Genomic DNA, 13,131 nt, shown 5'->3' with positions numbered 1-13,131 from the left:
GAAATAATGGCCTGTAATGTATTTTAATTATCCTCTATGATTGACTCCAGGTAATTCTATTAATGTGCAGTTGTTGCTGTGGCCTCCAGGGAGATAACTCTGGGAAAGTCATTATGTCTGAGGACCTTTTGAAGTTTATTCTGATGTGTTACAGGCTGGAGAGAAGGCAGAAAAAATGAGAACGTCTTGATGTGGGTGGGGGCGTTGCCTCATTTTCCTCAAAGTTGATATGTATCCATCCCACCCACCCTACTGCCACAACAGACTTGTTTTTTTCATATTATCTAATCGCTTTTTCCCTTTGAAGAGCTGAGAGAGGGGGGGTGGAGGGAAATGGCCATTCGGGCCTCAAGACAAACTCATTGAAAAATGTTGGCACTAAATGAAAGAAGGCTTACTCACATGGTGGGTCGGTTTCCTGCCACTGGCCTCAGCGGCGTGCTGAGATCATGTGTCTGCGAGGCTTTCACAGGGGTTACTCATTTCTAGACCTTGGGACAAGACACAAGGAACTCCCCCTGGCCAGACTAGGACACCCCCCTCCCCAGACCAAAAAAAATAAAATCACCTCCAAACACCCCTCCTCAACCTCTCTCCTCCACCCTCCAGAGCCAATAGCAGGAGTGGTGAGGCTCGAAGTGCAAGGGAGTGAGAAAATAAAGTGCATGGAGTATAAAGGGCTTAACTGAATCGCTTTCAGCCTATTGTTAGGTGAGGGGAGCTTAGCGGGATAAGAGGGTGGCTGGCTGCTTTGAAAATGACTTGCACAACTGAATAGGAGATCCCCATAAAGTAAGGGCCCATGAAACCATGAAAGGGTCCACGGCTGTTTTCTCTTCCCGGACCTGGACAAAGCGCCGAGCCGTCACATGGTTTTTAACCGGGGGTGGGGACAGTTGGGATTGATTAAAAAAAAAAAAAAAAAAACATAGTTAGTGAGAAGGAAGTCGGCAAGTTTTTTGTTTGGGAGTGATGCTTTTTTGCAGCTAAGTTTGGAGTTCTTGTTAGCGCACCAAATTCCTCTGGGCTGTTGAGTTTTTACTTTTGAAGAGTTTCCTGTCTTTCTTCCTGCGCCTTCAGGGATGATGGCTTGTAGTCTCAGGGGTACAGTTTGTGAAGCATTGATTTTTGGTAGTTGGCCGCTCTTACAAGAAGAAGCTCGCTGTAGCACAGGTGAAATCAGCAGCCTGACTCCCTACACTGTCTTCTTGGCAATGGCACACTAAAAATGGGACTCGCAGAAGGCAAAAAAGCAGGCTAATTGTTGATCATGTGTCAAAGTCATATTCTTTTGATAGCGCCCACTCTGAGGTCTTTGACACAGATCTTCTCCCGTCCTTGTCCTAAACTCTGCAGCTTCTCTTCATTCGAGGGAACAATTTGATTAGTGTGTCCTTTTCATAGTGTTTAAAAGACACACTGCAAATTTGAATCTCATTTCCCAGATAAAGAACAAGAAAAGAAGGATTTGGGAAGAGGGGTGGGTTGGAGGGGGGAGTGGAAAAAGGGGTGGGGGGGGGGATTTTTTTCTCTTTTGCTTATATCTTATTTATGGATTTACTTGGACGCTGGGGAATGCTGCTGCACCAACTTCAAACATTACCTTATCTTACAAACCAGCCTTTTGATGTTGCTGAGATCAGAGGCTCACAGCAGAGCGCTTGCCAAACGAAGATGGCAGTGGGTGCATATGTGCATGAGTGTGAGATTTCAAAGAGGCAGCAGAAAAAGTAGCGTTTGGGCTAGGTCAGACACTTCTGAGCAGCCAAAACGGCCAAGATAATTGGCCCAGCTTAAGTGACAACTGACTGGAAAAAGCTAACAGACAGAATGAAAAATGGAGAATGAGATTCCCAGAATAAATGCCTAATTGTCCTGAGACTGCTAGTATTCCTGTCTGTATCTCCATTTTCGTATTAATATAAGAACTACTACACTTGAGCAGCATTTGCTAGCTTGCTTCAGTCTGCTGTAGTTTCCGACTCCAACCAGCCACCAAGGTTAGCGCTAATTCTTCTGCTTTTTAAATAAGCGCTGTCAAAGTTGACGCGGACTGATGTAATCTTATCAGCGGGGCTCTTCTTTTGAAGCCCACAGTGGGATGTTTAGCATATCTCTGCCATTGTCCTGCCATGTTTTGTTATGTGTCTTTTTGTTGCCCTGGCTTCAAGGGCTCCCTGGTCCTTTTGATTTAGCAGTAATGTGCTTGGTGGGTGATGACGGGGCGGTGTTGTGTCGGTCACTTCAATGATGAACTGCCTCCTAAGGGTTCTTTCTGTGCAGAGATTGGCTAATGGTACTAATGCACTAACAGTTGGTGTGGAGGTAGTGTGACCTGCATGGATGAGCTGCACCAAAAACAACACCTACCAGGCAGTTTGTTCTAAATAAAGCGTCATTTTGAGTGATCTTTTGACTGAATGTTTATTCTTCTTCTGCAGAGATGGAATCCCTCCATACAAACTGGGCACTAAGAAGCAGCTCCAGCGAGAGATGCATCGCAGTGTCAAGATCAATGGCCAGGTTACGCTACCCCACTTTCCTGTGAGTCCTACTTCAAGTTCTACTACTCCCTGCCTCAGTGCTTTTTTCTTCTTCTTTTTTTTTTGTAATCTGATAAACTCAAACTTTTACGCACCGACACACAACTGGGTCCTGATTCCCTCAAGGAGCTTATGCTTTATTTTATTTATTTTCAGAGCTCATGTTGTGACAGAATACTGTATTTCATTCTTCCGCTCGTTTCATATGAAAGTCGGGGTAAATGAAAGGCAGGATTTGCATACCACTTCACTTCTTCTTCTGCTGTTTCATTCCCCCCTGCCCCCCTCCCTCCCCACCACCACCACTCTCTTCTTCTTCTTCTCCCCATCTCAGTCACTTCTGTAGGGCTGGTAATATAAACTCGTGCTGTCATCTTTGTTTTCCATCTGCATGTCACAAAGCATCATCTGTTGTGCTCGTATTAAGCATCACAACAATGCTAATAGTAATGATGGATTCTGCCTTAAGATTCCTCTTTGAACTGGCTGAATAATTAGTGAAACTAATGCTTATATGCCAGCAGTTGAATAGGAGACAAATCACTATTCAGTTCCACTTTCCTCTACACCAGTATCTGGTCCCATTAGTATTTTGGTCAGACAGTGTATGTTCTTTGAATTCAAGAATTTTATTTATTTATTTATTTATTTTTTGGACCGGCTAGAGTTGTTGTGAGGAGGTTTGAGGAACTGGGTCAGGATAGATTGACACAGGTTAGGAGGTAAAGAGGCAAGAAAATAAATATGACATTCTTTTGTCTTCATATCCAAACACCAGGTATGTGCATGTGGAAGAGCTTGTATGTGTGTGTGTGTGTGTGTGTGTGTGTGTGTGTGTTTGTGCATGCTTTTCACAGTGTTATTTGTTCCCTCAGTTTCCTCTCTTCCTCTCTGTCTTTTCTCTCTCTCTCTCAATCTCTCTCTTTTCCTTTCCCACTTGCACTCCTTTAATGTCTCCCTCCTGATTTGGAGATGGCTCTGTCTCCCATGATGCACCAGCCCCAGGCAGCGGGGGCCCCGTGCAGGGCTGGCGCTCCTTTGCCAGCAGCTCCGCTTGCCTTTCTTCTTCTTCCCTTCATCGTGTCTACAAAGAGATGAGAGGAACAACAAAAAAAGAGTCAAAATCAAGAAAGCCAGTGTGCCAAATAACAAAAAAGTAAGAAAGGGAGAGAGAGGAGCCGGCGCATATAGTTAAAGAAAAAGGATGATAATGTGACTAGAGTACCTCTGAGCTGCCCTGCATGCAGCCAGGAAATAAATTACTACTTCCCCTCAGATCTTCCCAGTATTTGACTCTCTATCCTCTCCCTCCCTTTTTCCCCTCCTTCTCCATCTTGCTCTCTCTCCGCCACCATTGCCACTTCATGAACGCACATCTCAATCCTCTTCCCTCTTTTTTCATGCTGTTAATTTTGTCCCCCTCTCCCTTTTTTTTTCTTCCCCTCTCCTTCCTCCTCTCCTCGCTCTCTCTTCTCTGTCGATATCTGGCTTTTATTCGGAGATTTAAAGCTGCGTGTCCCTCCCACCCCTAGTGTGCGTTTGATGTTTGACAAGGGCCCTTTGAAGTGTGCTGACTTCAGAGGCTGCCTAGCTGATGGCTTGGTCGGGCTACAGAGGGTGCAGGCAGGGGGCCTCCCCTCCGAGCGAGACCAACTGCTACCCCGCCATTGCTACCCCCTTCTCTTCCCCCTCGCCCAGCAGCCTGGCACTGCCAAGGGCACTGTGCATGAGAAGATCTGGGGAGGGATGGGCGGCATAGAAAAGGTTCAGGTTAGCTCGAGGGCAAGGGCATGTGGATTAGGCCTTTTTGGAATGGTAGCGGGCTTTTTGGAACAAGACAGGATTAGGGGCAAGGGCAGTGGATTAATGCACCATATTGCATCTGTCAGAAACACTAAGCAGTTACACTCACATTAAAGTGCCCTTCTACCCTGCAGAGGACACACCGGCTGCCTAAGGAGATGACCCCTGTCGAGCCCTCAGCTTTCGCCGCCCAGCTCATTGCCCGGCTGGAGAAGCTGAAGCGAGAGCAGGACACGATGAGCTCGTTGGAGGAGAGACTGCAGCAGATCCAGGAGGTACGAATGCACAGGCTGACACCTCCACTTATTTCAAGCATGGCTGCCACGTGGAAATTATATCGCAACTTAGCTCAGGACGATGGTTCTGTGCTGCACTACAAAAGCGTTTCTGGCAGCTTCAGCATTCGAAGAACTGGGTACAGACCGAGGGATTTTAAAGTGTGTCTTGGTTTAGCTGCTTCTTCCCTTTTCCTCTATGTCCTCCCTTATTTCATCTGGAGGAATTTTCATACTTATGTTTCTAGACACACTTGAAGTTCCTTCAAATAGTTAGCGCTTAGTTACTCTCCAGTGGCACGTTTGCTGAATATGTGTAGTGCCAGTCTCTTTGTGAAGAGCAGGCACACTCTGCATTATAGATGAAGCGCACCCAAAGCCTGTTAGTGAAGATAACAGTGCAGCAAAAAGGAAACTCAAATCAAGTTATCCAGGCGTTTGCTCTCGCTGACTTCAGTGGATGATAGATATAAGTTAGTGTAAGCTGAGACATAAATTCCACTGCTGGATGTTTTTTCCACATGTGAAGGTTTCGCCAATAACTTTTTTTTTTCCTTTATTTGTCCAGGAGGAGGAAAGAGAGGAGAGCAGCGACCTCACTGGCAGCAGCTCCCTCCATCATCCTCTGCTCCCGTCTGGTATCCAGTGTGAGGAAGACCCCCAGGCCATCCTAGACGAGCACCTATCACGTGTCCTGAAGACGCCCGGCTGCCAGTCGCCAGGTGTGGTTCGGCACTCACCTCGCTCACGTTCCCCAGATCGGACGGGCACAGTAGTGTCCGCCGGTCATGGGCCCTTCTTCGGTGCTTACCCTGGGGCCGCCAAGGTTCTGATGACAGGCAGGCAGTCCACAAAGCACATCCACCACCACTACATCCACCATCACCACGCTGGGCCAAAGACCAAGGAGCAGATTGAGGCCGAGGCGGCTCAGCGAGTGCAGTGCCTCTGCCCTCAAGGGGGCGCCAATTACTCCGACTTCACACCTGCGTGAGTATAACTTCTAAATACCTCACATGGTCAGCTTTCTCACCGATAAAGCTGCTCTGTCTCTGGTGCTAACTTGCATCTATTTTTACCTCCAGTCGCTGCAGCACTTTGTCCAGACGGCCCGTCAAGGCCTCCGATGAGGGCGTGTCTTCGCCACGCCTTCCCCTAGTTGCCACCGACCGTTCTCAGAATGTTTGGCAGTGGATCCTGGAAAGTGAGAGGCAGGGCAAGCACAAGCCACACAGGTAAGACTCAGTCAGGAGCTGCGACAACATCATCTGTACCACAAGGCTTATAAATTCCCAGCTCTTGTTTTATATTAACCCTTTTTTGGTCTTAACAGCACTCTAGGCCTAAAGAAGTCCAACCCGCTCGACTCCAAGACGCTGCCCGGTCGAACCTCTTGGGGTGGAGGGGGCATTGGCAACGGGGCTCACCTCCGTGGCCACCATCCAGGCCACCCTTTCATCCAGGACCCAGCCATGCCACCCCTTCCCCCACCCAACACCTTGGCACAGCTAGAGGAGGCCTGCCGCAGACTAGAAGAGGTTTCCAAGCCGCCAAAACAAAGGTAAGAAGCTTTATAACTGCTCATACATGTTGCTCATTTTGATTGGTCACAACGGAATGCACATAAAGGATGTCCAGTATCGATGTCAGTACTGATTAGTCATCGATCTCTGATTTTTACAGGCACTCAACAGCAGGCAGCTGCCTTCAGAGAGACAGGAGCCATCCAGCAGCTGCCTTCCCCACTGGAGGCAGCTCTTTATCCAGCCCTGGACTCCAAACAGACGAGTACGGTTTCCCTTCTTTTACTGCAAGACAGTCCTGTGTTTGTGTCCGTAGCTCAGTTGTCCTTCCATCCTTCATTTACTTTCTAGTTCTCCAAATTTCATTCCCCACTTAGATGTTTTTTGGCGCATTACCTCGCTCTACAAGCTTGCGATTTCGCCCTCTTCCTCCCAGATTTACTTGCTCTTCTCTTCAAAGAGAGATGTTGTGAGTCAGCATAGCTATGTCTTTGAACTCCTCTTCTCTCACTTTCTAATCATTTAAGATTAAACATGCTTTAATATGGAATCCTAACTTCCCACCCATCTACCAACACACACATATCCACTCTCTATCCACTGGAACCAAACAAAGATGTGCTAAGTAGCTTCTGGTTATTTAGAGTTATCAGCCTCCTTCATGCAGTTGTTGTTGAATGAGGTGGATATTTAATGTGGTGCTGCAGCCGCTCGGCTGTGAGGCCTCTTTAAGTTTTTACATGGTTAACAGTCAGCGAGCCAGCTGTCTGTTTGGCATCCTTAATTAACAATACTTCAAAGATGTCTTCTCTTACAAGTGCAGCCATTTAAAAGCAGTTTTATTTTGCGTTTTCAGGTCCAAGGAGCTGGTGGTCACCTACTTTTTCTGTGGCGAGGAAATTCCTTATCGCAGCATGATGAAGACCCACTGCCTCACCTTGGGTCACTTCAAGGAACAGCTCAGCAAGAAAGGCAACTACCGGTAAATATGTGCGACTGCTAACAGATCACAGTAGCAAATACTTGGGTCACAGCTGTTTGAATGGTGCTGTAGCGGGGTTAGTTATTGATGTATGAATGTGCATTTTGTTTTCTGGTACTTGTATATGCTTGTCTGCTAAGTGAGAATGTGAAATACTGGAGCCTGATAGTTGAAAAGAAAGTGGGCTGATCCACTGTATTCAGAGCTTACAGAGAGAAGGGAGAGGAAGGGGGGGTTCTGGAGCGAATTTTTTCTCACATCTGGTACTGATTTCCATGCTAAGGCAGCCTTAATAAATATGGCTTTGAAGCCTGGGCCATTATATTTTGTGCACAAAGACCATTGCAAGGCCTTCAAATTCCTCCTCCACACTATTGCATCAGGCATTAAAATCAAATCCTGCAAGCACCTTCTTCTGTTAATGGCACAGCGAAAATATGCCTCCCGTCTGTGCCAAATGATGAAGGGAAATTCCTAACAAAGTAAGAACTTGTTGGGTAATTTCAAATATAATAGCCAGTCAGTTCAAAGAAATGTTTAAATCAGGAAGCCTACAGTCCGGGAAGTCCAGCCTCACTTTATCAAATAAATCTTCCAGTGCTGCGTAGGTTGTATACCACTGAAAACACATAAAGCCTGCTTGCCCATGACATCAACATCAGGTTTCAGCCACATCTGCTTGTTAGGCAAGAGAGAAGAAGGCCTGCAAACAAGTCATTGCACCCCTGCTATCCCATAACTCTTCAGCGAGCGAACGAGAAGGGGGAGGTGGGGATGAGGCGTCTGGCTTCAATGGCAGCAGAATGTGTGGAGTTGGTTAATTTGGACATGGCAGCGGTACAGCGGAGAACAGTACGCTGCGGCTCTGCCAGACGATATTGGTGCCAGATGTTGTGAAGAGAGAAAAATCCTGCCACATAAAACATGTTCCAATGGAAAGCCTCCTTCTGTCTCTCTGTTTCACTCGCTGCAACAAAGTGATGACTTTGAACTATTTGCAAGTTGAAAATGACGCGTTTTCCTTCTGAAAAAAATCCAGCCAATTAAACTGAGAAGGATAATGTGTTTATTTAGTTTGGGTTAGGCAAGAAATGAAACAAGTGAAAAATGAAAGGCTAAATCAGGCCCATCGTAGCTAGACAACAGAGGAAAAGTGTCCTGAAATGCCATATCGTCAAAGAAAACCGTCACTCGTCTGTCACGTTACCTCACAGTGGAGTAGAAAGTTTAGCAGCTGTGATAAAGGAACCTCCTCCTCCCTCATTTGTGTGCAATTACAATCAACTTGGAAAATAAGACTGTATGTGTACGTTCTTGTACGCCTCTCCGTACATGTGTTTGAATGACTCTGAGCTGAGCTCATAAAACACTAAGCTTTTTTTCACCCTTTTTTTCTTCTTTTTTATATTCTGAACGCAGGCACACATGGGCAAAATGAGGCATTTTTCCATTACAAAGCTTATCATTAAATCCCCTCCCGCTGATCTTTTGCTGGGTTTAAAGTAGAGAGGAGAAATCATTAGGAGCTCCAGGAGACTTCACAGTCACTGGGACCAAGCTAACCCTGGGAGTTATCTCTGCTTGAGAGAAGAAGAAGAGTGGGCTAGCTAGGTGACCCGTGACCTCCAGGAGACTGTCTGAGCAGTCGCCACCCTCCTCCTCCTCCACCCTGCCGGGGTAAAGCCCCTCAGACTCGGCCCACATCCAACCCATCACACCCACTCTGCCGAGCCAGGGAAGGCCTCCGCTCCTCTGCTTCCCCCTGCTTTCTTCCCTTTAACTTCCCTCTTTTCGCCTCTGTTCTCTGCTGGTGATCGGAAAGCTGCCCGAAGTGTGTGCACGTCTGCGACAGCTGGTGTGTGCGAGTGTGTGTGTTTATGTGCAGGAGGCTGCAGAGTTGTGGTCTTGCAGACTCTCAGGCACCTGAAATGTCAACCTGTGTGACAGAAAGGCCCTTCATTTGACAGTCAGCCCAATTAGAAGCCATGGAGACACTGAGGAGGGAGGGGACGCTGCAGAAAACAGAGAGAGGGGGGCCTTAAGACAGCCTCTAATTAACCCTTCAACTTTAATAAGACCTTGCAGGACAGATAGACATCTGTAGAATGGGCTGCAGTCAAGTTGAACAATCAGATGAGGAAAGGCGCACACTTGGACGTGCACACACACACACACTCACTCATACATCAACACAAACAGGCTGTTCCTAGCAGCCTGAATTATCACAGGGAGTGTTTAAACGGAGGGTTCAGTTCTGTTTGCGCAGCGGTGTGATGTGGAGTCAGGCTCTACCTTTGAAGTGTGCAGGGATGGCATTGAAGGCTATGACTAAGTTGTTTTGAGCAGGATCCATTTCTGGCTCTCAGAGAGTGTGTGTCTGTGTTTGATTTGGACTAAAGGGAGTTGTGCGCGAGCGTGTATATGTAAGTAGTCGTGTAGGTGCCTCAAAGCGGTTTTAAAAACACGATGAAATGTATCAGATGCACTCCTGCTGCCACTCTTGTTGGGTTTGAGGTTTTTTTTTCTCCCCTCACCTACGCTAAACGTTTTCTAATCACAACCTTCTCTCTTTTGTTTTTTCCTCCTTAGGTACTACTTCAAGAAGGCGAGCGATGAGTTTGAGTGTGGTGCGGTGTTTGAGGAGGTGTGGGAGGATGCCACTGTGTTGCCCATGTACGAGGGCAAAGTCCTGGGCAAAGTGGAGAGGATGGACTAAAAAGAAAAAAAAAAAAAAGTCCACATTGCTGCCAACCAACCAACCAAGTGATGCCCTTCCCTGCCCAACCAAAAGCTAAGAAACCTGAGCAAGAGACTCTGTAATTTACACGAAAAAGAAAAAAAAAACCACTCTGGACTCCTTTTTTTTATTTTTTATTTTCTATTTCTTAATGTTAAGCTAAACAGAGTTAATATATCCAGCACAAGAGGAGTGATTGAAGGAAGACGAGCCAATGAAGTATGCCGAAACCCAGAGGAGGCGCCGCCCCTCCCTGACTTTCTCAACCAATCAGCCTTAGAAACACAAGGGAATGACACGAGAGACTTTAAAAAAAGACCAATACGAGGGTGATGATGATGATGATGATGATGATGATGATGATGATCGGAGGCCAGTGGGGGGGGAGACCCTGCCTCTTCTTGAATATAACCACTGAAGATGTAGATGACTGTTGTGTTGTGATGTGACGACAGACTGACAGGCGCTGAAGACGCCACCAACCTGCTCTTAACATTACACTCCAACAAAAACGTCCATACGTGTGCATATACATACATGCATATATGTATATATACATGTATTATATATATAGATGCTTTTTGTCATGAGTTGAAAATTTTTATTAAGTATTTATTGAAAAAAAAGACAACCTTTTACCCCGTTCCCAATTCTTCTTAAACCTGTGTCCCTCCCCCATTTCCCTTATTTCCAGCCAATGGGCAAGCTGCTTTGAATGTTGGGAGAATACTGTGGTGATACTGTTTGTTTTTGTTTAGTTTTTAATGTTACACAAAAGGACGTGACACTAAGCCTAGCACCTCCCATAGCCTTGTAGCCACATCCGACCCAAACTAACAACCTTATCGGTGGTCTTGTCCGAGGCTCGCTCCCTCCACTATTCTAATGGTCAGTCCCAGTCTTATATGCTGCTGATAGTTTCTAATGTTGAGTTTGCCACACTAGCATTTCCTCTCCTCCCCTCCTTCTCCCCATTTCTTTTTTTCCTCTTTGTCTCAGTCCGGACAGAGCTCAATCTTTTTTTGTTGTGCCTTTGTTGGTAAAAACCAGGCATTGCACAGGGGTGGGGGGGTGGCAGTCGCAGATCCACACACACAGAGGAGACCGAGAGCACAAGTTGTACCATCTAATAATGGCAGTGTTTACAGCCCCAACACCAAAATAACTTGTGCTAACAAGAATCAGTTTGGGTCGCTGAGAAACGACTTCTTGAGGAAGTCAGCTAGCGTGTCAGAAAACACACACACAAAAAAGACAAAAATTGAAGAATAATGGCTCCAGTATCTTATGAATGTTGTTACAATAACACCGTATATAGCAGAGCTCCTGTATACATTGTAATTATGCATTCTGAAGTATGGATAGTGACACATGTGATGCACACATAGACTACACATACACACACAAACAACACAACACATACAAAATCGCTGGTGTTTAATGAGTACAGCACCTGTGCCTACATGGATGCCATACCATGTGCTACCCTGTTTCAGGGTTTTAATATATATCCCTTAGTTTTCAGAAGGGTTTTATGTTGAAAAGATATTTTTATGCTTTTAATAATATCCTGTAATCATGTTTTTTGTTTTGATTTGTTTTTACACCACAGCCTTTTTTTTTGTTTTTGGTTCATTCTATCTAAACTGTAAATTATACATTATATAAAGAGTTTCATTTAAAGATTTACATGGACCTATAATTATTGTAATTATTGAGAGATGTAGCCTTTATTAAAGTTTTATATTTTTCAAATGAAAGTTGATGTGACTCGAATTGCTTCTTTCACGATTCTTTAGAATGACTTTCCTTGGATTCTCATCACCACCACGTTTTTCATATGTTTCTGATTTAGGGTTGGTTCGCATATTTTGTCCGCTTAAGATGCTTGCAATGCTAAAATCGGTCTGGGACACCCGGTAAAGCAGAAACAAACGCCGCCTTATTAGATACAGATATAATATTTTCCCTCTCATGTATCTTAAAATACACATGTAAGGCAGTGAAGTACATGTACACAGAAGCAGAATTCTTACTTATTTGACAACAACTGGAAATGCAAAAGCTTCGTAAAAGCAGAATTTATGGCAAATCTGTTGCAATGGATTACATTAGATGTCACAGATGTACCTAATAAACTGGCCACTGAGTACATCTGTTAATGCATGCAAATTAAAGAAAGCACAAATCAAGAAATCCAACATTTAAGCATTTCCACCCTGCAGGTCTGTGGACCGCTACCAGATTGCATCTGCCTTTAAAATGCAACACATTTTTTGAAGGTTGCAGGGCGTGGCATGTCCCAGAAAAATGCACTTCTACTATTTATATGTTTAAAATATATGCAGGATTGTTGCACTTCATGTATGTTGCATCAAATTTTGGTGAAGCTGCAGTTGAGAATTCACAGAACAAGTCCAATAACATCAGTGTTGCTGACTGTTAACTTAGTGGCTGGTATTTACTCTATAATTTACAGTTTTGATAAACTTGAGTTTAAAATGTTTGCTGGAATTTTTCGAATCTCATTCTGGCTTAATTATACTTACTGTATTTCAAAACTTTCTCATATTTCCTTGATGCATTGTTCATTTTGGCTTCACAGTTGTACAGCTACCTGAATTTTTTTTTAAGACATTTTTAGGTAATAAAAGAGAACTGCACCGTTTACTTGGAATAAACCTTTTTGGAAATTAGATTAGTTTTTTTAGACTTTCATCTGGTCAAATTGAGAGACAAAGAACATGCCAGACAGATGGAGCCAATACTTCCTCATCTGAGGCCCATCAGGGACTAGAAGCTGTCAGGTCATCAGTTCTTTGGGCATTTAGCCAATTAGAAGGTGCAGCAAAAAATGGACATTCAGCAACCTGTAACAAACAGCAGTCATAAAATAATGCTGTCTGAAAATAATGACAATAATACAATTAGACTCACAGGTGTAGGTTTTGTGTGAATACGGCACCAGTCTGTACTTTGTCTGAATGGGTCTGCTTCTATTTAGCTGTTTGTCAACATGCATTTATTTATTAGGGGGACAATAGCACACATTGCAGACACTGAAAGGGACGTGTGTCCTTGCAACTTTCCCTTCTGTAGGATCAATAAAGGCTTGTCTTGTCCTGTTGCCTCAGAAACCTACGCCTATAAGTAGATCTCGACATAATGCAAAAATTTCCAGCTGATCCTAGAGCTTCAGGCTTTAACATAAACCCTCAGGGTGTCTGAGTCACCTTGTGGTTTTAGAAACTTACCACATAATCAGAGC

The 13,131-nt window shown here is 44.8% G+C and overlaps 1 protein-coding gene across 4 annotated transcripts in view; it reads left to right on the top strand.

The window, feature by feature from the left end:
- The window catches only part of LOC111577326 (axin-2-like), a 95,911-nt gene extending 84,288 nt beyond the window's left edge, over positions 1-11,623 (top strand). For all 4 annotated transcript variants that reach the window (XM_035954331.2, XM_023283552.3, XM_023283551.3 and 1 more), the window contains 8 exons: positions 2,442-2,544; positions 4,481-4,621; positions 5,190-5,611; positions 5,707-5,856; positions 5,955-6,182; positions 6,305-6,409; positions 7,001-7,126; positions 9,716-11,623. In XM_035954331.2, coding sequence (XP_035810224.1) covers positions 2,442-2,544; positions 4,481-4,621; positions 5,190-5,611; positions 5,707-5,856; positions 5,955-6,182; positions 6,305-6,409; positions 7,001-7,126; positions 9,716-9,842 — 1,402 coding nt within the window. In that variant the 3' untranslated portion in view covers positions 9,843-11,623. The remainder of the gene's footprint in view (positions 1-2,441; positions 2,545-4,480; positions 4,622-5,189; positions 5,612-5,706; positions 5,857-5,954; positions 6,183-6,304; positions 6,410-7,000; positions 7,127-9,715) is intronic.
- Positions 11,624-13,131: the final 1,508 nt, after the last annotated feature.

The sequence above is a fragment of the Amphiprion ocellaris genome, chromosome 4, assembly GCF_022539595.1.
Source record: "Amphiprion ocellaris isolate individual 3 ecotype Okinawa chromosome 4, ASM2253959v1, whole genome shotgun sequence".
NCBI lineage: Eukaryota > Metazoa > Chordata > Actinopteri > Pomacentridae > Amphiprion > Amphiprion ocellaris.
Note: the sequence above shows the minus strand (reverse complement) of the source record. Positions and strands in the feature narration are given on the sequence as shown.